Genomic DNA, 24,286 nt, shown 5'->3' on the forward strand with positions numbered 1-24,286 from the left:
TTATCCCAAGTTTCTTAGAATGCACACAGGCACACACATGCACACACATACGCATTACCACCCCAGCATCACCACAAAACACTTTCTTTATAATTTCTTGTGTTTCTTGATATTTCAATTAGTAATCTGTCACTGCCCCGCATTACCTCACCCACACCAAAATTGTTTAGTTTCTTATGTTTCTTGATATTGTCATATGGTGTTCCGTCACTACCCTGCATTACCTGCCACCCACACCAAAAGTATTTAGTTTCTTGCGTTTTTAGCAATTCACCTATTAAAAGAATAGGTAGAGCTGTTGGACTCGCCCATGTGGTGGCACTTGCTTTAGGTGTCCCGATTTCGTTAAGTTTTTGTATTTAAGCTGGTATCTAAATAACCACTTGTGGGAATGGATTGAAACTTCACACACTTATTCACTGTGATAAACAGACGTATACTACACAGGTTCCGTAACTCTATTTTGCTTTTTAGCTCACCTGGGCACAAAGTGCTCGGGGTGAGCTATTGTGATCGCTCATTGTCCGACGTCCGTCCATCCACACTTTCCTTTAAACAACATCTCCTCTGAAATCATTGGGTGGAAGTTGATGAAACTTGGCCTGGATGTTCCTTGGATGGTCCCTTCCAAAGTTGTTCAAAGAATTGAATCCACACAGAACTCTGGTTGCCATGGCAACCGAAAGGAAAAACTTTAAAAAACGTCTTGTCCAAAACCGCAAGGCGTTGAGTTTTGATATTTGGCATGTGACATCATCTAATGGTCCTCTATGAAGATTGTTCAAATTATGGCCCTTGGGTAAAAAGAGGCCCCGCCCTAGGGGCTTCAAGTTTTACATAGACTTATATAGGAAAAATCTTTAAAAATCTTCTTGTCTGAAACTGCAAGGCCTACACTTTTGATATTTGATATGTTGCATTGCCTAGTGGTTCTGTACCAAAATTGTTCAAATTATGCCCCTGGGGTGAAAAGAGGCCCTGCACTGTGGGTCCCAAGTTTTACATAGACTTATATAGGAAAAAACTTTAAAAATCTTCTTGTCTGAAAGTTCAAGTCATAGGTCTTTGATATTTGGTTTGTAGCATTTGCTAGTGGTTCTCTAACAAGATTGTTCAAATCATGTCTCTGGGGTGAAAAGAGGCCCCACACCGGGGGTCACTTGTATATGAAGTATATAGGAAAAAATACTTCAAAAATTATCTGATCATATTTCCTTGACTGTTTAATTATACTTACCTGATGACCCAAAGTAAATTAGGGGTCACTTGACTTTGATCTTGACCTACTGACCTACTTTCTTGTTTTTTTAAGATACAGCCTTAAAATTTGGATGACTTATACAGTTTTGTACACTGATCTTAACACTGACTTTCAGTGACCATGAATATGACCTACTGATCTACTTTCTTAATTATGTCTCCCACCACACAGTGGTGTGGGAGACATATTGATTTACTCCGGTCTGTGTGTGTGTGTGTGTGTGTGTGTGTGTGTGTGTCTGTCTGTCTGTCTGTCTGTCACAAAGCTTGTCAGCACGCTAAGTCAAACATTTCTTATCCGATTTACACCAAACTTAAGCAAAATGTGTTTGACCATGAGACCTCGGCCAAGTTCGATAACTAGCCAAATCGGTGTAGGCATATTGGAGTTATGGCCCTTTAATTACCAAAAATCGGCCTTTTTACTCTTGTCCGCACTCTAAGTCAAATATTTCTGTTCCGATCTTCACCAAACTTAAACAAAATGTGTTTGACCATGAGACCTCAGTCAAGTTTGATAACTAGCCAAATCGATCCAGGCATTTTGGAGTTACGGCCCTTGAATTACCGAAAAATCCGCCTTTTTACTCTTGTCCGCACTCTAAGTCAAACATTTCTCATCTGATCTTCACCAAACATGAACAAAATGTATTTGACCATGAGACCTCGGCCAAGTTCGATAACTAGCCAAATCGGTCTAGGCATTTTGGAGTTACTGGCCTTGAATTACGGGAAAAATACGCCTTTTTTCTCTTGTCCGCTCTCTAAGTCGAACATTTCTCATCCAATCTTCACCAAACTTTAACAAAATGTGTTTGGCCATCAGACCTTAGCCAAGTTTGATAACTAGCCAAATCCGCCCAGGCACTTTTGATTAATGGCCCTTGAATTACTGATTGGATCCACTTGTTCAGACCATCTAATTGGATCCACTCGTCTAAACCATCTAAAGAAACTAGACATTTTTCATAGGGGCAGTTGTGGGAGACATGCGCTTTTCTCAAAAGCATCTCTAGTATTTTAGCATCATTTTGACATTTGAAACATGTAGTTCATATTACTCAGGTGAGCGATCCAGGGTCATCATGACCCTCTTGTTTACAAAATTATGCCCGTTTTTCGACTTAGAAATTTTTGGTTAAGGTTTTGTATGTAAGCTGGTATCTCATTACTCTAATGGGAATGGATTGAAACTTAACACACTTGTTCACTGTCATGATCTGACATGCACTGTGCAGGTCAAATAACTCTACTTTGCATTTTTTTTCAAAATAATGCCCTTTTTTCGACTTGCAGTTTTTGGTTTGTTTTTGTATGTAAGCTGGTATCTCAATATCCACTGACGGGAATGGATTGAGACTTCACACACTTGTTCACTGTCATGATCTGACATGCAGTGTCATGTTCCATAACCCTGTTTTGCATTTTTACAAAATTATGCCCAGTTTTCGACTTTTGTATTCATTCAATTGACAAGGCTGTTGAATAGTCGAGCATTGCTGTCCTCCGACAGCTCTTGTTGATATTGTCAAATAGTATTCTGTCACTCCTGGCCACTCACACCCACACCAAAAATGTTTAGTTTCTTGCGTTTCTTGATATTGTCAAATAGTATTCTGTCACTACCCTGCATTACCCACCACCCCCACCAAAAATGATTGGTTTATTGTGTTTCTTAATATTGTCAAATAGGATTACATCACTACCCGGCATTACTCGACACCCACACCAAAAATGTTTAGTTTTTTGCATCTCTTGATATTGTCAAAGAAGTATATCTATTTCTTCCGTTTTTGGCTACGCCAGCCTTCTCTGAGATTGAGCTTTGTTAAAAAAATTTTCATCTGTGGCAAGCATCATCATCTGCTGACATTCTTGCTTTTTGTTTTTATTTTGTAGAGTAAACCAGGAGAACTCGTCAGAATATATGTCATTGGAGCCTGATCATGTTATAACCTCTGGTATTTACATGGATTACGCTGGAACGATACTGGTCACAGAAGCTTATGTTAGCTCAGTATACTTTTGGGTGATGAAATCTAGCATAAGTAAGTGGATTTACTTTACTGTTCAATCACTTAATCATAGCTTCTAGGTCTAGATCTCGGTTTATAAAAATCAAGGACTAAAGTCCAACATGGAAAGCGACATTAAAAAATCGTAGCCACCAATAGTAAGCACTCCACATGGAAATCTATGGGCATTTGTAAATGTTTATACGTACAAAATGGCTTATCACATGTACATGTTAATGAAAATGAATGCAATAATTACGCAGATGTAACAAACAAAACATATGAGGAATGAACACAATAGCCTCGTCATGGAACGGTCAGTAACAAAAACAGCAGGAGTGAGTTTAAACTAGTTTGCTAGTGCCAGACCTCACTCTCAACCTACATTACATAAAATACATGACAGTGTAAAGAAAGTTACTTCAAAACCTTGACCGTGGTGTAGAAATCTGCATGTGAGGAAGCCATGTAGCTGGTTTATGGAAGGTCTGTGGTTCTACCCAGGTGCCCGCACATGCCTGAAACATTGTTCGGAAGCTCACCATGGGTCTTCCTCCATCAGCAAAAGCTGGAGAAGTCAACATTTGACCTAATTTATGTTGTGGTGACTCTCAACCCAAGAAAAAAAACAGATTTGGTATTTGCACTTTCTCGGTGGCATTAGGCTTCTATAGATTCTGCAATGGCACCAAAATAAATACCTGAAGCAATCTGTACTTAAGACCTTTAGAAAACAAAAGGACTAATTTTTTTACCTTCCATAATATCAAAATTTCCGGAGATGACATGACCAGCTTCAGAATAACAAAATTTGGATTTCAGTCACAATATGTAGGAGTATTCGGCAGTATATCCAATAAAACAACTTTTATAATTCTGATATGTGATTTATATTTATATATTAAATACAGTCACAGAATGGAACAGTTTTAGTGTACTTAGTAACAGCTACTTTTGGAACCCATATTCAGACTCAGATTTCTAATATTTTGACCAGGATTGCATTAAACTGATAAAGGCTATTCCAGTAGAGGGGGCCCCCTTGGCTGAATGGTTAAACTCACTGACATCCAAACACTTGTCTCTCACTGATGTGGATTCAAGTCTTCCTTGAAGCATTGAATTCTTCATTTGAGGAAGCGATCTAGTTGACGTACGGGAAGTCGATGGTTCTACCCAGGTGCCCGCTGGTGATGAAAATAATGCATAGAGAGGCACTTGGGGTCTTCCTCTACCTACAAAGATGGAAAGTTGCCATATGACCAATAATTGTGTTGGTGCAATGTTAAACCCAACTATAGATATAAACATCTTTGATCTGTAGTTTAGACAACAGTCGGTACTGCTAGAAGCCGGTGTTTAGTATTTTTTTCATGTTATTTACAAGACAGTAAGAATCATGACTTTGACTATGTACATATCATTTAAGAAAACACAATATTACAGTGGCAAGATCTTTTGTATGCACTTATTGGTTGCCCTGCTGGTCAATTGTTGAAACTATTTAACTGTGTTATAAAAGACGGAAGCTCTGACTAAAGACCGGCAAGCCGTTCAGTTTTATTACATTACCTCAGAAATAAATGTTCATAGTAAGCGAACCTTTGTTGACTACAAAGCACAAATTTTATACAAGATGTCATGTAACAATTAAAACCATTTCTTGAACCTTTAGCCTGCTGGCGGCAAATGATTTTGTCTTTGTGACCAGTGCAGACAAAGATCAGTCTGCACATCTGTCCGCTATTCTGTGAACACCCCTTTGAATGACAAGTGATACTGCCCAAACTGAATGATGGACCAGTCCATTTTAGACATTTAGCAGGGTAAAGATTACTGGTAATGTAAACGATATATCTCAGTCTTCTTTTTTGGAACTTGAGTTTTCAATTTTAAAAGCTTTGGAATTTAGATATTCAAAACTTGAATGAAAAAATATTGGGACATAATATAATTATATTGGCGAGATCTACTAGGAAATTGAAAAATATATCAGATAAATACATTCTGTTCATCAAATGTTCAATAATTGAAAAAAGTCCTTCAAACTTTACAGCTCATACCCTTCCAGTTTCATCACACATACGCGCGCTATTTCACATCATTAGGCTACGTATAGATGCGCACTATTTCACATCAGTAGGCTACTTACAGATGCGTGCTATTTCACATCAGTAGGCTACTTACAGATGCGCACTATTTCACATCAGTAGACTACGTATAGATGTGTAGACAGAATGTTTGTAAGATATTAAAGTAGCATACTTTTCTTAATATTGTTTGTATACCATTCTCAGCAATTAAATCGCGATGTGTAAACTTACTTTAAGTCAAACACACTTAGTAGTAATACATCAGTATGGAAAATCAGCGCAGGAGGCACTTGCTAAAAGTTAATATAAAGTTAGTTTACAGGTATAATCAAAAGGCAGGTGAGAACATTTCATAAGTCTTTGACCTAGAACATTTCATAAGTCTTTGACCTATCTGCTTTGGTTTTAGCTGATTCGGGGTCTATTTCTAATTTATGTTCGACCAGGAACAGCATATCCAAAATGTTCACAAACAGTGTGCACTCACGAGAGTACTTGTTTGCACACACACATGCACACGCAATCAAAGACACTTATTCACAGTGATGATTTGATAATGCAGTGCACAAAACAAATTTGCATAACAAATTGCCGAATGTTGCTAATTGTCTCCAGACTGCTCTTGTTAAATATGAAACTATTTTTGAATACAGGGAAAAACCGCATTAGACCTTACGAATGTTGGGCATATGCAGGAAAGAATATTTCGGATACAGTTCCAAAAAGGCTCATCTATGAAAAGGGGTAAGCTTTTTTTATGTCCCCAAAGGGAGGCATATTAGTTTTCAACTGTCCGTCCGTTCGTTAATTCGTTAGTTTGTCACAACGTTAACTTTTTGCATGAAGGCACTTTACTCGCGAACCACTGCACCCAGGACCTTCAAACTTCACATGCTGATAGTACTTATTGAGAACACGACCCTTACTGACTTTGGGGTCACCAGGTCAGAGGTCTAGGTCACACATGCTGATAGTACTTATTGAGTACACGACCCCTACTGACTTTGGGGTCACCAGGTCAAAGGTCAAGGTCACAGGGGCCAATGATAACTTTTTGCATGAAGGCACTTTACTCGCGAACCACTGCACCCAGGACCTTCAAACTTCACATGCTGATAGTACTTATTGAGTACACAACCCCTACTGACTTTGGGGTCACCAGGTCAAAGGTCAAGGTCACAGGGGGCAGTGTTAACTTTTTGCATGAAGGCACTTTACTTGCGAACCACTGCACCCAGGACCTTCAAACTTTACATGCTGATAGTACTTATTGAGTACACGACCCCTATTGACTTTGGGGTCAAAGGTCAAGGTCACCAGGTCAAAGGTCAAGGCGCTGCGGGGGCATTTGCCACCAAATGATGATTCCTAGGCCAAGTTCGAAACTGTGTCATACGGGATCAAAAATAGGTCACCAGCTCACATCAAAGGAAAAGCTTGTTAACACTGTAAAGGACACATTTCTGACCCTATTTTCATGAAACTTGGTCAGAATGTTTATCTTGATGAGTCCAAGGCCAAGTTTGAATCTGGGTCATGTGGGGTCAAAAACTGGTTACCCACTCAAATCAAAGGAACAGTTGGTAACACCCTAGAGGCCACATTTATGAACCTGTCTTCACGAAATTTTTATCTTGATGATCTCTGCGCCATGCTTGAATCTGGGTTATTTGGGGTCTAAAACTACGTCACCTGGTCAAATCAAATTAAAAGCCTGTTAACACCGGCTTCAAAAAGTATTTCATATAAATTGATTAAACCTTGCTTGAGTCTTTATGGTGATATGAAATTGCACACCTCCTATTCTTCGTCAAGCTCTGCCCCCTATTTCCAGAGTTAAACCCATGAAATAGTCAAAAATGCACATTTTCACCTTGTGACATGCCCAGCACATAAAATGTTTCATATAAATTGATTAAACCTTGCATGTCTCTTTATCATGATATGAACTTGTGCACCTCCAATTTTTCATCTAGATCTGCCGTTATTTCCAGAGTTATGGCCCCAGAAATAGTTAAAAATGCACACATGTAGCTTGACTATATGAAGTATAAGAAGAGCTATCCTACTCGACCCGGCGTTGGCGTAGGCGTCTTTCCGCGTCCCCACCTTGGTTAAAGTTTTTTTACACTTTCTCTTTTTTCAGCTTATCTCTGTAATTACTTGATGGATTTGATTCAAACTTGAAATACCTATTCCTCATCATCATCCACATCATCTGACATAAGGGCCTTAACTCTGGCACCAATATTTCATGAATTATCTGCCCTTTTCACTTAGATTTTCAGGTTAAAGTTTTGATGCACTTTCACTCTATCTCTGTTATTAGAGAATGGATTTGATTCAAACTTAAAATAGTTGTTCAACATCATCACCCACATCATATGACACAAGGTGCATAACTCTGGCACAATTTTTCATGAATTATTCCCCTTTTTACTTAGAATTTCAGGTTAAAGTTTTATGCACTTTCACTCTATCTCTCTAAATATTACTGAATGGATCTGATTCAAACTTAAACAATTGTTCAACATCATTACCCTTATCATATGACACAAGATGCATAACTCTGGGACCAATTTTTCATGAATTATTTCCACTTTTTACTTAGAATTTTAGGTTAAAGTTTTGATGCACTTTCACTCTGTCTCTGTTATTATGCCCCCCCTTCGAAGAAGGAGGGGTATATTGTTTTGCAGATGTCGGTCGGTCGGTCAGAATGTAGACCCATCCGTTTCCGGATGATAACTCATGAACGCTTGGGCCTAGGATCATGAAAGTTGATAGGGAGGTTGGTCATCACCAGCAGATGACCCCTATTGATTTTGAGATCGGTATGTCAAAGGTCAAGTTCACAGTGACCCTGAATAGTAAAATGGTTTCCGGATGATAACTCAAGAACGCTTGGGCCTAGGATCATGAAAGTTGATAGGGAGGTTGATCATGACCAGCATATGACCTCTATTGATTTTGAGGTCAGTATATCAAAGGACAAGGTCACAGTGACCAGGAACAGTAAAATGGTTTCCAGGCATTAACTTAAGAACGCTTGGGCCTAGTATCAGGAAAATTGATAGTTAGGTTGGCCATGACCAGCAGATGACCCCTATTGATTTTGAGGTCATTAGGTCAAAGGTCAAGGTCGCATTGACCAGGAACAGTTAAACGGTTTCTGATCTTCTTGTCCAAAACCATAGGGCCTAGGGCTTTGATATTTGGTATGTAGCAAAATCTAGTGATCCTCTACCAAAATTGTTCAGATTATTTCCCTGGGGTCAAATATGGCCCCACCCTGGGGGTCACATGGTTTATTTAGACTTATACAGGAAAAAACTTTGGAAAACCTCTTGTCCAAAACCACAGGGCCTAGGGCTTTGATATTTTGTATATAACATCATCTAGTGGTCGTCTACTAAGATTGTTTAAATTATTCCCCTAGGGTCAAATATGGCTCCGCCCTGGGGGCCCTGGGGGTCACATGGTTTACATAGACTTATATAGGGAAAAACTTTGAAAATCTTCTTGTCCAAACCACAAAGACTATGGCTTTGATATTTTGTAATGTAGCATCATTTAGTGGTTCTCTACCATGGGAAAAACTTAGAATCTTCATGTCCATAACTTACATCATTCAAATTTGGACCACATGTATAGTTTTGAGTGGCAAGATGAACCTTGACATAAGTTGATCTTGATCTTGCCCTAGTGACCTACTTTCACATTTCTGTAGCTACAGCCTTCAGATTTGGACCACATGCACAGGTTTGTGTACCGAAAAAAACTTTGACCTTGTTATTGACCTAGTGACCTACTTTCACATTTTTGAAGGTACAGGCTTCAAATTTGGACCACATGCATAGTTTTTTGTTCCAAAATAAAATTTGACCTTGATTTTGACCTAGTGACCTACTTTCACAGTTCTCAAGCTACAGCCTTCAAATTTGAACCACATGCGTAGTTCTGTGTACCGAAATTAAAATTGATCTTGAGATTGACCTAGTGACCTGCTTTCATATTTCTCAAGCTACAGGCTTCAAATTTGGACCGCATGCATATTTGTGTTCTGAATTGAAATTTGACATTGATTTTTACCTATTACCTACTTTCACATTTCTCATGTTACAGCCTCCAAATTTGAAGCACATGCATAGTTCTGTCTACCGAAATGAACTTTGACCTTGAAATTGATCTAGTGACCTGCTTTCACATTTCTCAAGCCACAGCTTTCAAATTTGGACCACATACACATTGTTTTGTACCGAAATGAAATTTGACCTTGATTTTGACATTGAGTTTGTCTTGAAATTTGGAACATTCGAAAATGGCTCAGTGGATGGCGGCAATATCACTCTGTAATCTCTTGTTAGGTTAATAGGTTAAAGGTCAAGGTCAGATTAAACCAGAATGGTAGAACTTTTGTTTACAGTGAGCATATAATTTCTGTTCCTTGTGCAATTACTGAATACATCAATGGGGGCATTTCATGTTCGACAAGGTCTTGTTACTGAATGGATTTGATTCAAACTTAAAATAGTTGTTCAACATCATCACCCACAAGGTGCATAACTCTGGCACCAATATTTAATGAATTATGCCCCTTTTTGCTTAGGATATACTTATATAGTGTTTTGATACATTTTATCTTTACCTCTCTTATTACTTTAAGTTGATATTTTGACATAGACTCAGGCTATTGTGCAATATCTTCATCCACAATTGGAGTCATTAAACACTCCAGTGACAGCTCTAGTTTCCTCAGATGTGCCCAGTTTCACTATCAAGCATCGAAATAGTCAAGCGCGCTGTCTCCTGTGACAGCTCTTGTTACCTTGTGACGTGCCTAGCTCAAAAAGTATTTGATATAAATTGATGAAAACTTGCTCGAGTCTTTATCATGATATAAACTTGCACATTTCCTTATTTTTCATCTGGCTCCACACCTTATTTTTAAAGTTAGGGCCCCTGAAATAGTCAAAAATGCACATTTTCACCTAATGACAGCCTAGCTCAAAAACTATTTCATGTAAATTCATGAAATCTTGCATGAATCCTGATCATGATGTGACCTTGCACACTTGGCATTCTTCTTGAGAATCTTAATATTTATTACAGAGTTATTGCCCTTGTGATGCTCATAGCTCAAAAAGTATATGGCCTAAAATAATGAATCCTTTATATAAAATGTTTGTTGAGGTTACCCCCATAAGACTGCAAACATTTGAATTATTGCCCCTAATTTGTGACAGATGTACCAGTGGGGGCACACCCTGTGTCCTACAGACACATTCTAGTTTTTAGCTCGACTATACAAAGTATAAGGAGAGCTATCCTACTCGCCCCGGCGTCGGCATTGGCGTCAGCATCGGCGTCTTTCTGCGTCCCCACCTTGGTTAAAGTTTTGGTGCACTTTCTCTTTTTTTCAACTTATCTCTGTAATTACTTGAAGGATTTGATTCAAACTTGAAATACTTATTCCTCATCATCATCCACATCATCTAACATAAGGGCCATAACTCTGGCACCAATATTTCATGAATTATCCCCCCTTTTCACTTAGATTTTCAGGTTAAAGTTTTGATGCACTTTCACTCTTTCTCTGTTATTACTGAATTGATTTTATTCAAACTTAAAATAGTTGTTCAACATCATCACCCACATCATATGACACAAGGTGCATAACTCTGGCACCATTTTTTCATGAATTATTCCCCCTTTTTACTTAGAATTTCAGGTTAAAGTTTTGGTGCACTTTCACTCTACCTCTGTTATTACTGAATGGATTTGATTCAAACTTAAAATAGTTGTTCAGCATCATCACCCACATCATATGACACAAGATGCATAACTCTGGCACAATTTGTCATGAATTATTCCCCTTTTTACTTAGAATTTCAGGTTAAAGTTTTATGCACATTCGCTCTATCTCTGTTATTACTGAATGGATCTGATTCAAACTTAAACATTTGTTCAACATCATTACCCTTATCATATGACACAAGGTGCATAACTCTGGGACCAATTTTTTATGAATTATTTCCCCTTTTTACTTAGAATTTTAGGTTAAAGTTTTGATGCAGTTTCACTCTGTCTCTGATATTACTGAATGGATTTGATTCAAACTTAAAATAGTTGTTCAACATCATCACCCACACCATATGACGCAAGGTGCATAACTCTGGCATCAATTTTTCATTAATTATTCCCCCTTTTTACTTAGAATTTTAGGTTAAAGTTTTGATGCACTTTCACTCTGTCTCTGTTATTACTGAAAGGATTTGATTCAAACTTAAAATAGTTGTTCAACATTATCACCCACACTATATGACACAAGCTGCATAACTCTGACACCAATATTTAATGGATTATGCCCCTTTTTGCTTAGGATATACTTATATAGTGTTTTGATACATTTTTTCTTTACCTCTCTTATTACTTTAAGTTGATATTTTTGACATAGACTCAGGCTATTGTGCAATATCTTCATCCACAATTGGAGTCATTAAACACTCCTCAGGTGTGCCCAGTTTCACTATCCAGCATCGAAATAGTCGAGCGCGCTGTCTCCTGTGACAGCTCTTGTTAGTTCACCTGAGCCAAAGGCTCATGGTAGGCTTTTGTGACCACTCAATATCTGTCGTCTGTCGTGTGTCCGTCAACATTTTCTAAAAAAATCGTCTTGAAAACCACTGGGGAGAATAACACCAAACTTCACAGGAATGATCCTTGGGTGGACCCCTTTCAAAATTGTTCAAAGAATTGAATTCCATGCAGAACTCTTGTTGCCATGGCAACCGAAAGGAAAAACTTTAAAAATCTTCTTATCCCAAACCACAGGGCCTAGGGCTTTGATATCTGTTATGTAGCATCATCTAGTGGTCCTCTACCAAGGTTATTCAAATTATCCCCCTAGGGTCAAATATGGCCCCGCCTCGGGGGTCATATGGTTTATATAGACTTGTATAGGGAAAACTTTGAAAATCTTCTTGTACAAAACCACACGGCCTAGGGTTTTGATATTTGGTATGTAGTATCATCTAGTAGTCCTCTACCAAGACTGTTCAAATTATCCCCCTAGGATCAAATATGGCCCCACCCAAGGGGTCCCAAGTTTTACATAGACTTTTATAGGAAAAAAAGTTTAAAAATCTTCTTGTCTGTAACCACAAGACATAGGCCTTTGATATTTGGTTTGTCTTATGGTCCTCAACCAAAATTGTTCAAATTGTACCCCTAGGGTGAAAAGAGGCCCTTCCCTGGGGGTCCCAAGTTTTACATAGACTTATATATGAAAAACTTTAAAAATCTTCTTGTCTGAAACCACAAGACCTAGGCTTGGTATGGTGCATTGCCTAGTAGTCCTCTACCAAATTTGTTCAAATTATGCCTCTGGGGTTAAAAGAGGCCCCGCCCCAGGGTCACTTAGTTATTATATGAGATATGTATGAAAAAATACTTAAAAAATTATCTGATCCTATTTCCTTGACTGTTTAATTATAATTACCTGATGACCCCAAGTAATATGATGTCACTTGATTGTGACCTTAACCTGCTGACCTACTTTCTTGTTTTTTAAGATACAGCCTTGAAATTTGGATTACATACACGGAGTTTTGCACACCGATCCTAAAATTGAATTTCATTGACCATGAATGTGACCTGCTGACTTTCTTAATACTTTAGCATCAGTTTGACATTTAAAACATGTAGCTCATATTACTCAGGTGAGCGATCCAGTGTCATCATGACCCTCTTGTTAACAGTAGGTGACTTTTAACCCACAGTACCTTACAAAATATGTTTTACATGGTGAGCTTTTGTGACTGCTCAGTGTCTGTCGTCAGTCGTGTGCCTTGTGTCATGTCTCCGTCAACATTTTATAAAAAAATCTTCTTCTTGAAAACCACTGGGCAGAATTACACCAAACTTCACAAGAATGATCCTTGGGTTGTCCCCTTTCAAAATTGTTCAAGGGTCTTCCTCCACCATTAAAAGCTGGAAAGTCGCCGTATGACCTATCATGTGTCGGTGCGACGTTAAATCAAAAAAAAAAAAAAAATTGTTCAAAGAATTGAATTCCATGCAAAACTCTGCTTGCTATGGCAACTGAAAGGAAAAACTTTAAAAATCTTCTTGTCCATAACCACAGGGCCTAGGACTTTGATATCTGGTGTGTAGCATCATCTAGTGGTCCTTTACCAAAATTGTTCAAATTATCCCCCTAGGTTCAAATTTGGCCCCGCCCCGGGGGTTCCAAGTTTTACATAGACTTTATATAGGAAAAAATCTTTTTATCTGAAATCACAACATATAGACCTTTGATATTTGGTTTGTAGCATTGTCTTATGGTCCTCAACCAAAATTGTTCAGATTGTACCCCTGGGATGAAAAGAGGCCCTGCCCTGGGGGTCCCAAGTTTTATAAAGACTTATATAGGAAAAAACTTCAAAAATCTTCTTGTCTGAAACCATATGACCTAGGCTTTTGATATTTGGTATGATGCATTGTCTAGTAGTCCTCTACCAAATTATTCAGATTATGCCCCTGGGGTTAAAAGAGGCCCGCCCTGGGGTCACTTAGTTATTATGTGAGTTATATAGGAGAAAATACTTAAAAAATCATTTGATCCTATTTCCAAGACTGCTTAGTTATAATTACCTGATGACACAAAGTAATATGATGTCACTTGACTGTGACCTTGATCTACTGACCTACTTCCTTGTTTTTTAAGATACAGCCTTGAAATTTTGATGACTTACGCAGTTTTGCACACCAATTGTAAAACTGAATTTCTTTAACCATGAATGTGACCTACTGACTTTCTTAATATTTTATCATCAGTTTGACATTTGAAACATATAGCTCATATTACTCAGGTGAGCGATCTTAGGTCATCATGACCCTCTTGTTATTTAAGCATGTTCTTTGTTCATGCTACTTTTTATATGAAAAAAGTCTTTTAACATATTTAGCACCAGGAATCTGTATAAAAATTACCTCAGTACAGATTCCAACAAAAATATCGGAGAAGTGTTTTGTCCGCCACAAACTGTTTTGCTTGCAACTGGTTAATAGGTGTGTTCTAAAGCTATAAAAAGCTTGTATGTTTGTATTTCATAGGTTTATTGCAATTTTAACTTTGTAATGTATGTTTTTATGCCCCACCCCATGATATTTATTATCTGGAAATTTCGAGTAAGTCTCTCGAAATTCGGACTCAGTAGCTCCTTACTTACTAACTTCCATAGTATTCGTACTTACTAAGTTCCATAGTATTTGTACTTACTAAGTTCCGTAGCATTCGTACTTACTAAGTTCCATAGTATTCGTACTTACTAAGTTCCATAGCATTCGTACTTACTAAGTTCCATAGTATTCATACTTACTAAGTTCCATAGCATTCGTAGATGTATATATCATTATTGCAAGGCAAATGCTATTTATAATAGGGAAATTTCAAGTAAGTCTATCAAAATTCAGACTAAGTAACTCATTACTTACTAAGTAACACAGTACTTGTAGATGTATAGAGACTGGTCACATTCAGGTACATTGTATAGTCCTCTAGTCACATAAGAAGACTGGGCAGTATTCTGTATTCACTATTCCAACTATGTTTAAACCTTATCATATGCTATGTTTAACCCTTATCATGCTGGTCACAATTGGTTCTGCCTTTGCGAACAGTGTAGATCAGGATCAGCCTGCACATCTGTGCAGTCTGATCATAATCTGCACTGTTCGCCATTCAGTCAGTATCTTTTTTGGTAAGCACCCCTTTTAACAGTTAATGGTACTGTCCAAATTGAAAACTGGACAAGTTCATTATAGACATTTAGCAGGGTAAAGGTTAAGTCTCCAGAAAATTTGCAATTAAGTTTGAGCCCATATGACCATACATTTATCCTACACGAACATGCAGTTTTGGGTTCAACCAAGATCAGTTACCTAGGTAGATTTGGAGTAGAGGTCAAAAATGATGAATGGGTAGTGTTCAGTATTTTGATCATGTCTGAAGGTTTTCTACCTTTAAGTTCAAGCCCCTGTATCCAGAACATACTAAACAGACATGGAAACGGTGGTATATATTCTTGATAAAGTTTGAAATCTGGTGTGGCTCCAGAGGCTAAGGGAGGTCATACATAGATATATGGTAGTACTATGTTCAAGTCACTATATGCTGGGTGCAGCATATTGATGTATAAGTAGATGTATGGTAGTACTATGTTCAAGTCACTATATGCTGGGTGCAGCATATTGATGTATAAGTAGATGTATCCACTTTAAATTTTTACTGTCTAGGAGTTAATAATATTAGCCCAGTAAAGTTTGTGGCCTTTGGAAGATGGTCAAACTTTGTAAATAAAAAAACAAGATACTTAGTCGAAATTTTGAGCTTTTGTTTTTGTTTGCAGCTGCACTGTAGATGGTCAACTAGTTGGTGATTTCTACGGGTATACACCCCACTCAAATAGCTATAACACACGTGCTATATTTACCGTCTTCAAGTTTTACGGATATGATTATGTGACATTTGAGTGTACGGTTCGAGTATGTCCACTCATCGATGGTCAACATGGAATATCATTTTGTAACTCAAACGTAAGTTGATACTTGTCAAAATTAATGAGGGCATAATATAATGCTAACAGAATTTGATGCTGAACCCATTTGCTTTTGTGTCATTGTTATTGTTCTTTTTGTGTATCTATTTGCATTTATATATAGGCAATAACATATTGTTGAATGAAAGAAATATAGGACTACACACAGAAATCTCTGATTTTTATACAGCCGTTTTGAAAAACAAAACAGACCTATTATGTAACGGCGTCATCCATCAGTATTTCCTGTGTCCAGACAGTCAAATATATTACAAGTTTGACGTCATGGGAGTGAAGTAAAGCCATTACATAAGTTTGGTATTACACTAATTTATTATATACTTTGATATAAATACTGTAGTAATAAAAAAGCCGTTAAAAGGCTATTGATGGATTCATAATGGCGCAGTATGCCTCACGCACCATAATCTTAATGGCTCAGGGTGACAGGAATGTTCTGATGTTGACGGCATGAAGTAACGTCATTATGGCGAGTGAAAATGTGCTGAATAGATTGTCAAATAATGATGATGTTGTTGATGGAAAAAAGTAATACAAATAATGCTTATTAATTTGTGGAAAATATGTATACTGAAAACAATGAAACGAACATTTATATTAAAAAGGTCAACAAATGGTGTGTGTGCCTTTTTAGCTTGATTGTTCAAAGAATGGACTCACCTGTGCGCCGGCATCCACGCCGGCATCCCGATTTGGTTTAGTTTCTGTATGTAAGCTGGTATCTCAGTAACTTCACACATTTACTTACTGTGATAAACTGACTTACTCGTTTTTGCTTTTTTGCAAAATGATGTACCTTTTTTGGCTTAGAAGTTTTTGGTTAAGGTTTTATATGTAAGCTAGTATCTCAATACCCATGCATTGATGGGAATGGATTGAAACTTCACACACTTCTTTACTGTGATGATCTGACATGCAGTGCACAGGTTTCATCACTCTACTTTGCATTTTTAGCTCACCTGTCACAAAGTGACAAGGTGAGCTATTGTGACCGCTTGATGTCCGTCGTGCGTCAACAATTTCTAAAAAATCTTCTTCTTGAAAACCACTGGGCAGAATTACACCAAACTTCACAGGAATGATCCTTGGGTGGCCCCCTTTCAAAATTGTTCAAAAAATTGAATTCCATTTAGAACTCTGGTTGCCATTGCAACTGAAAGGAAAAACTTTAAAAATCTTCGTGTCCAAAACCACAGGGCCTAGGGCTTTGATATCTGGTGTGTAGCATTATCTAGTGGTCCTCTACCAAAATTATTCAAATTATCCCCCTAGGGTCAAATATGGCCCTGCCCCGGGGGTCACATCATTTCTATAGACTTATATTGGGAAAACTTTGAAAATCTTCTTGTACAAAACCACATGGCCTAGGGCTTTGATATTTGGTATGTAGCATCATCTAGTGGTCTTTTACCAAGATCGTTCAAATTTTACCCCTAGGGTCAAATATGGCCCCGCCCCGGGGGTCCCAAGTTTTACATAGACTTTATAGGAAAAAAAGTTTAAAAATCTTCTTGTCTGAAACCACAACACTTAGACCTTTGATATTTGGTTTGTTGCATTGTCTTATGGTCCCCAACGAAAATTGTTCAAATTGTACCCCTTGGGTGAAAAGAGGCCCTGCCGTGGGGGTCCCAAGTTTTATATAGACTTATATAGGAAAAAGCTTTAAAAATCTTCTTGTCTGAAACCATACAACCTAGGCTTTTGATATTTAGTATGATGCATTGTCTAGTAGTCCTCTACCAAAATTCTTCAAATTATGCCCCTGGGGTTAAGAGGCCCTGCCCTGGGGTCACTTAGTTATTATATGAGTTATATAGGAAAAAATCATCTGATCCTATTTCCAAGACTGTTTAATTATAATTACCTGATGCCCTCAAGTAATATGATGTCACTTGATTGTGACCTTGACCTACTGACCTACTTTCTTGTTTTTTAATATACAGCCTTGAAATTTTGATGACATACACAGTTTTGCACACAAATCGTAAAACTGAATTTCATTGACCATGAATGTGACCTACTGACTTTCTTAATATTTTATCATCAGTTTGACATTTGAAACATGCAGCTCATATTACTCAGGTGAGCGATCCAGGGTCATCATGACCCTCTTGTTACAAAATTATGACCCGAATTAGCAGTTCTTAGCTCCACTATTCTATGCTATTCTACTCGCCCCGACGTTGGTGTGAGCTTTCTTGGTTAAAGTTCTTCTGCAACCTTTGCTTATATCTTACTGTATCTTCACATTAACATTGTTCAGCAGGCAAACAAAGTATGTGCAGGGGTTGGTCCCATTATACCCAAGGTCAAGGTCACCAAGGTGTTATACTTAGGTTATTTTTAAGGTTAAAGTTTTTCAACAACCTTTTTTTTTCTGTCATATCTTTGTTAATCCCCCGCCATGATTTATGGGGGGTTATAGGAATGGTCTCGGTCCATCCTTCCGTCTGTCCGTCTGTAACATTTCGTGTCCGCTCTGTATCTCCTAAACCCCTGGAAGGATTTTCATGAAACTTTGGTCAGTGATCACCAAATTATGCCCCTTTCATACTTAAATTTTTGTGCCCCCCCCATGAGTTGTGGGGGCATATAGATTTGGTCTTGTCCGTCCGTCTGTGCGTCCGTCTGTCTGTCCGTCCATCTGTCCGAAGTTTGTGATGCGCCTAGCTCAAAAAGTATTTGATATAAATTGATGAAACCTTGCATGAGTCTTTATCATGATATGAACTTGCTCACCTCCTATTTTTCGTCTGGCTCCGCCCCCTATTTTCAGAGTTATGGCCCCTGAAATAGTCAAAAATGCACATTTTTATCTTGTGACACGCCTAGCTCAAAAAGTATTTGATATAGATTCATGAAACCTTGCATGAGTCTTAATCTGATATGAACTTGCTCACCTCCTATTTTTAGTCTGGCTCCGCCCACTATTTTCAGAGTTATGGCCCCTGAAATAGACAAAAATGCACATTTTCACCTTGTGACATGCCTAGCTCAAAAAGTATTTGATATAGATTCATGAAACCTTGCATGAGTCTTAATCATGATATGAACTTGTGCACCTCCTATTTTTTATCTGACTCCGCCCCCTATTTTCAGAGTTATGACCCCTGAAATAGTCAAAAATGCACATTTTCACCTTGTGACATGCCTAGCTCAAAAAGTATTTGATATAAATTCATGAAACCTTGCATGAGTCTTAATCATTATATGAATTTGTGCACCTCCTATTTTTCATTGGGTCCGCCCCTATTGTTAGAGTTATGGCCCCTGAAATAGTCAAAAATGTACATTTTCACTTTGTGATGCACCTAGCTCAAAATGTATTTAATATAAATGGTTGAAAACTTACATAAGTCTTAATCATGATATAAACTTGCACACCTCTAATTTTTTGGCTGGCTCCACCCCCTATTTTTAAAGTTATGGCCCCTGAAATAGCAAAAAAATGCACTTTTTTACCTAATTATGTGCCTAGCTCAAAAATTATTTGATGAAAATTCAGAAAACCTTGCTGGAGTCTTTATCGGGATGTGACCTTGCACACTTGGCATTCTTCTTAAGAATCTTAGCTCTTATTACAGAGTTATGGCCCTTGAAATAGCCAAAATAGTGGATTATTTGTTTGTGATGCACATAGCTCAAAAAGTATATGGCCTAGAATAATGAATCCTTTTCATAAAATGTTTGTTGAGGCTATACCCTCAAACTGAGACTACAAACATTTGAATTATTGCCCCTTATTTGTGACAAATGTACCAGTGGGGGGCACACCCTGTGTCCTGCAGACACATTCCAGTTTGACAAACTTCTTTTTCTGGACATAACTTTGGTACTATATAAGAAAATGACTTAAAAACTCAAAATATATCTTTACCATAATATAATTTGAGTTTAGCAAAGTGTTTATACTTATGTGCATGTAGTTTCTTGGACTGTTTTTTTCTGATATACTTTAATTTCATCAAAACAAAGAATGTCAGTACCCCATCCACACTAGACCTTTAACACCTGTGAGTAGTAGGGTCATTATATATCTTGGTGTATCTTCCTTTTAAAATATAGGTCTCTTGTTGAGACATAAATTCATCTTACTGTCAAATCACCTAATAGTGGAACGTGCTGTCTTACAGATAGCTCTTGTTAGCTCACCTGTCACATAGTGACAAGGTGAGCTTTTGTGATCGCACAGCATCCGTCGTCCGTGCATGCGTAAACTTTTGCTTGTGACCACTCTAGAAGTCACATTTTTTGTGGGATCTTTATGAAAGTTGGTCAGAATTTTCATCTTGATGATATCTAGATCAATTTTGAAACTGGGTCACGTGCCTTTAAAAACTAGGTCAGTAGATCTAAAAATAGAAAAACCTTGTGACCTCTCTAGAGGCCATATATTTCACAAGATCTTCATGAAAATTGGTCAGAATGTTTACCTTGATGATGTCTAGGTCAAGTTTGAAATTGAGTCAAGTGCTGTCAAAAACTAGGTCAGTAGGTCTAAAAATGGAAAAACCTTGTGACCTCTCTGGAGGCCATATATTTCACAAGATCTTCATGAAAATTGGTCAGAACGTTCACCTTGCTGATATCTAGGTCAAGTTTGAAACTGGGTCATGTGCCATCAAAAACTAGGTCAGTAGGTCAAATAATAGAAAAACCTTGTGACCTCTCTAAAGGCCATATTTTTCATGGGATCTGTATGAAAGTTGGTCTGAATGTTCATCTTGATGATATCTAGGTCAAGTTTGAAACTGGGTCACGTGCGGTCAAAAACTAGGTCAGTAGGTCTAAAAATAGAAAAACCTTGTGACCTCTCTAGAGGCCATACTTATGAATGGATCTTCATAAAAATTGGTCAGAATGTTCATCTTGATGATATCTAGGTCAAGTTCGAAAGTGGGTCACATGTCCTCAGAAAGTAGGTCAGTAGGTCAAATAATGAAAAAACCTTGTGACCTCTCTAGAGGTCATATTTCTCATGGGATCTGTATGAAAGTAGGTCTGGATGTTTATCTTGATGATATATAGGTCAGGTTTGAAACTGGGTCAACTGCACTCAAAAACTAGGTCAGTAGGTCTTAAAATAGAAAAACCTTGTGACCTCTCTAGAGGCCATACCCTTGAATGGATCTTCATGAAAATTGGTCAGAATGTTCACCTTAATGATATCTAGGTCAAGTTCGAAACTGGGTCACGTGCCATCAAAAACTAGGTCAGTAGGTCAAATAATAAAAAAACCTTGTGACCTCTCTAGAGGCCATACTTTTCATGGGATCTGTATGAAAGCTGGTCTGAATGTTCATCTTGATGATTTCTAGTTCAAGCTTGAAACTGGGTCAACTGCGGTCAAAAACAAGGTCAGTAGGTCTAAAATTAGAAAAATCTTTTGACCTCTCTAGAGGCCATATTTTTCAATGGATCTTCATGAAAATTGGTCAGAATTTTTATCTTGATGATATCTAGGTCAAGTTCAAAACTGGGTCATATGAGCTCAAAAACTAGGTCACAATGTCAAATAATAGAAAAAATGACGTCATACTCAAAACTGGGTCATGTGGGAACAGGTGAGCGATTCAGGACCATCATGGTCCTCTTGTTGTATGTAAGTTGGTATCTCAGTACCCATTAAAGGGAATGGATTGAAACTTCACACACTTGTTCACTGTCATGATCTTTTTTTTGCTTTTTTACAAAATTCTGCCCTTTTTGCGACTTAGCAGGTTTTAGTTCACCTGTCACATAGTGACAAGGTGAGCCTTTGTCTGTGTCCGTCTGTCTGCAATTTATTGTGAACACGATAGAGACCACATTTTCCAACCGATTTTAATCAAACTTGCATACAACTTGTATTGGCATAATATCTCAGTTCTTTTTAAAATCTGGCCAGATCCCCTCATGGGTTCCAGAGTTATAGCTCCTTAAAGGGTCAAAATTTGCTATTTTAGCTTTTGCAGCCATATAGAGACTTCATTTATGGTTTTATTTGATTCAAACTTGCATAATATCTTTAACAACAATATATCTTGGATTCCATGATGAATCCATCAGATCCAATCATAGGTTACAGAGATACGGCCCCTGATTGACCCCTGAAAGAACCAAAATTTGCTTGTGAACACGATAGAAGTGACATTTTACATTTGATTTTAACCACACTTTCACAACTTCAGTTACAGTAACATCTTGGCCTTTTGAAAACTGGCTAGATTCCACCAAGAGTTCTAGAGTTACTGCCCCTGAAAGGGGTAAAATTTTCTATTTAAGCCCTTTCAGCAATATAGAGGTTTCATTTATGCTTTGATTTGATACAAACTTGCACAGAATGTTTATCTTGATAATCTCTAGGCCAAGTTAGAAATTGGGTCATATTGGGTCAAAAACTAGGTCACCAGGTAAAATCAATGGAAAAGCTTGTAAACACCCTAGAGACCACATTTAAAACCCTATTTTCATGAAACTTGGTCAGAATGTTTATCTTGATAATTCCTAGGCCAAGTTTGAAAGTTGGTCATATGGGTCAAAACCTAGGTCACATGGTCATATCAAAGGTAAAGCTTGTTAGTCCCCTACTGGTTGAAAACCAGTTTCGGGGACTATAGGAATGCACTTTTCCATCCGTCATTCCATCATTCTGTCATTCCATCATTCCATCCGTCCGTACGTAATTTTGTGTCTGGTCCATAACTCTGTCATCCATGAAGGGATTTTAATATTACTTGGCACAAATGTTCCCCATAATGGGGCAACTTGTCGTGCACAAAATCCGGACCCCTAGCTTTAAGGTCAAGGTCACAGTGCGAGGTCAAAGGTCAACAGGGCATTTTTCCTGTCCAGTCCATAACTATGCCATCCATGAAGGGATTTTAATATTACTTGGCACAAATGTACCTCATAATAAGACGATCTGTCATGCACAACTTTCAGACCCCTAGCTCAAAGGTCAAGGTCACACTTGGCAGTCAAATATTTACATAGCATGAACAGGGTCTGTTTCGTGTCTGGTCCATAACTCCGTGATTCATGAAGGGATTTTAATATCACTTGGCAAAAATGTTCCCCATAATGAGACAACATGTCATGCGCAAATCCCCAACCTCTAGCTCAAAGGTCAAGGTCACAGTTGGAGGTCAAAGGTCAACAGGGCATTTTTCCTGTCCGGTCAATAACTATGACATCTGTGAAGGGATTTTAATATTATTTGGCATAAATGTTCCCAATGATGAGACGACATGTCCTATGCAAAACCCGGACCCCTAGCTCAAACATCAAGGTCACAATTGGATGTCAAAGGTTAATAGGGTTTCTCTCCTGTCCGGTCCAGAACTCTGCCATCCATTAAGAGATTTTAATATTACTTGGCATAAATGTTTCCCATGATGAGGCGACGTGTCATGCGCAACACCCAGAACCCTAGCTTAAAGGTCAAGGTCACACTTTGAGATCAAAGGTCAATGGGACTTTTTCCTGTCTGGTCAATAACTTTGTCATGCAAAACAGGATTTGAATATCAGTTTGCACAAATATTCCCCTTGATGAGACAATGTGTTGTGCGCAACACCTGAGCCCTTAGCTGCAAGGTCAAGGTCACACTTTAAAGTCAAAGGCCAAAAGGGCTTTTTTCCTGTCCAGTCTGTTACTCAACAATCCTTAAAGGGATTTTAATATTACTTGGCACAAATGTTCATCACCATGAGACGGAGTGTCATGCACAAGAATCTGGTCCCTAGGTCAAAGGTCAAGGTCACACATAGAGGCCAAAGGTCAAATACAAGAATGACTGTTCGGAGCATTTCTTCTTCATGCATGGAGGGATTTTGATGTAACTTGGCAGAAATGTTTACCACCGTGAGGCACCCTTGTTTTTAGAATTACGTCCCTTTGTTTTACTATAAAAAGATTATATTGTAACTTACTTATTACTGTTCGTAGGGAAAAATCGAGACCAGTTTTCTGTGGTACAACATGCATGTTACATCCAATTTTTAGGAGCATCTCTACCTGGTAAAGAATTTCTTGTGGACTTATATATATATATATTTTTTTTTTTTCTCCCTTTGTTGTTACTATAAATAACTTATGACACCTTTTTTGATAATCGGGCAAAAAAATGCCATATGAAAACAGCTGTAGGTTTTTATACATATAGATTTTAATCCAAGTGTTTTGTTATAACATATAGTATATATAGTACAATATTGTTTATACATCATTGACAGATATCAGTTCATTATGTTATACTGCAGTAGAGAAAATTAGGTGCTTTCCAGTAGGGGACTTTGTATTGCATGGCAAT

The 24,286-nt window shown here is 37.9% G+C and overlaps 1 protein-coding gene across 1 annotated transcript in view; it reads left to right on the top strand.

Annotated features, from left to right (window-relative positions):
• The window catches only part of LOC123560484 (uncharacterized), a 70,374-nt gene that overhangs the window by 32,401 nt on the left and 13,687 nt on the right, over positions 1 to 24,286 (top strand). The window contains exons 4-6 of the mRNA XM_053516782.1: positions 3,160 to 3,308; positions 6,022 to 6,112; positions 15,781 to 15,967. Of these exons, the coding sequence (XP_053372757.1) occupies positions 3,160 to 3,308; positions 6,022 to 6,112; positions 15,781 to 15,967 (427 nt within the window). The remainder of the gene's footprint in view (positions 1 to 3,159; positions 3,309 to 6,021; positions 6,113 to 15,780; positions 15,968 to 24,286) is intronic.

This window comes from Mercenaria mercenaria, chromosome 10 (assembly GCF_021730395.1).
Source record: "Mercenaria mercenaria strain notata chromosome 10, MADL_Memer_1, whole genome shotgun sequence".
NCBI lineage: Eukaryota > Metazoa > Mollusca > Bivalvia > Venerida > Veneridae > Mercenaria > Mercenaria mercenaria.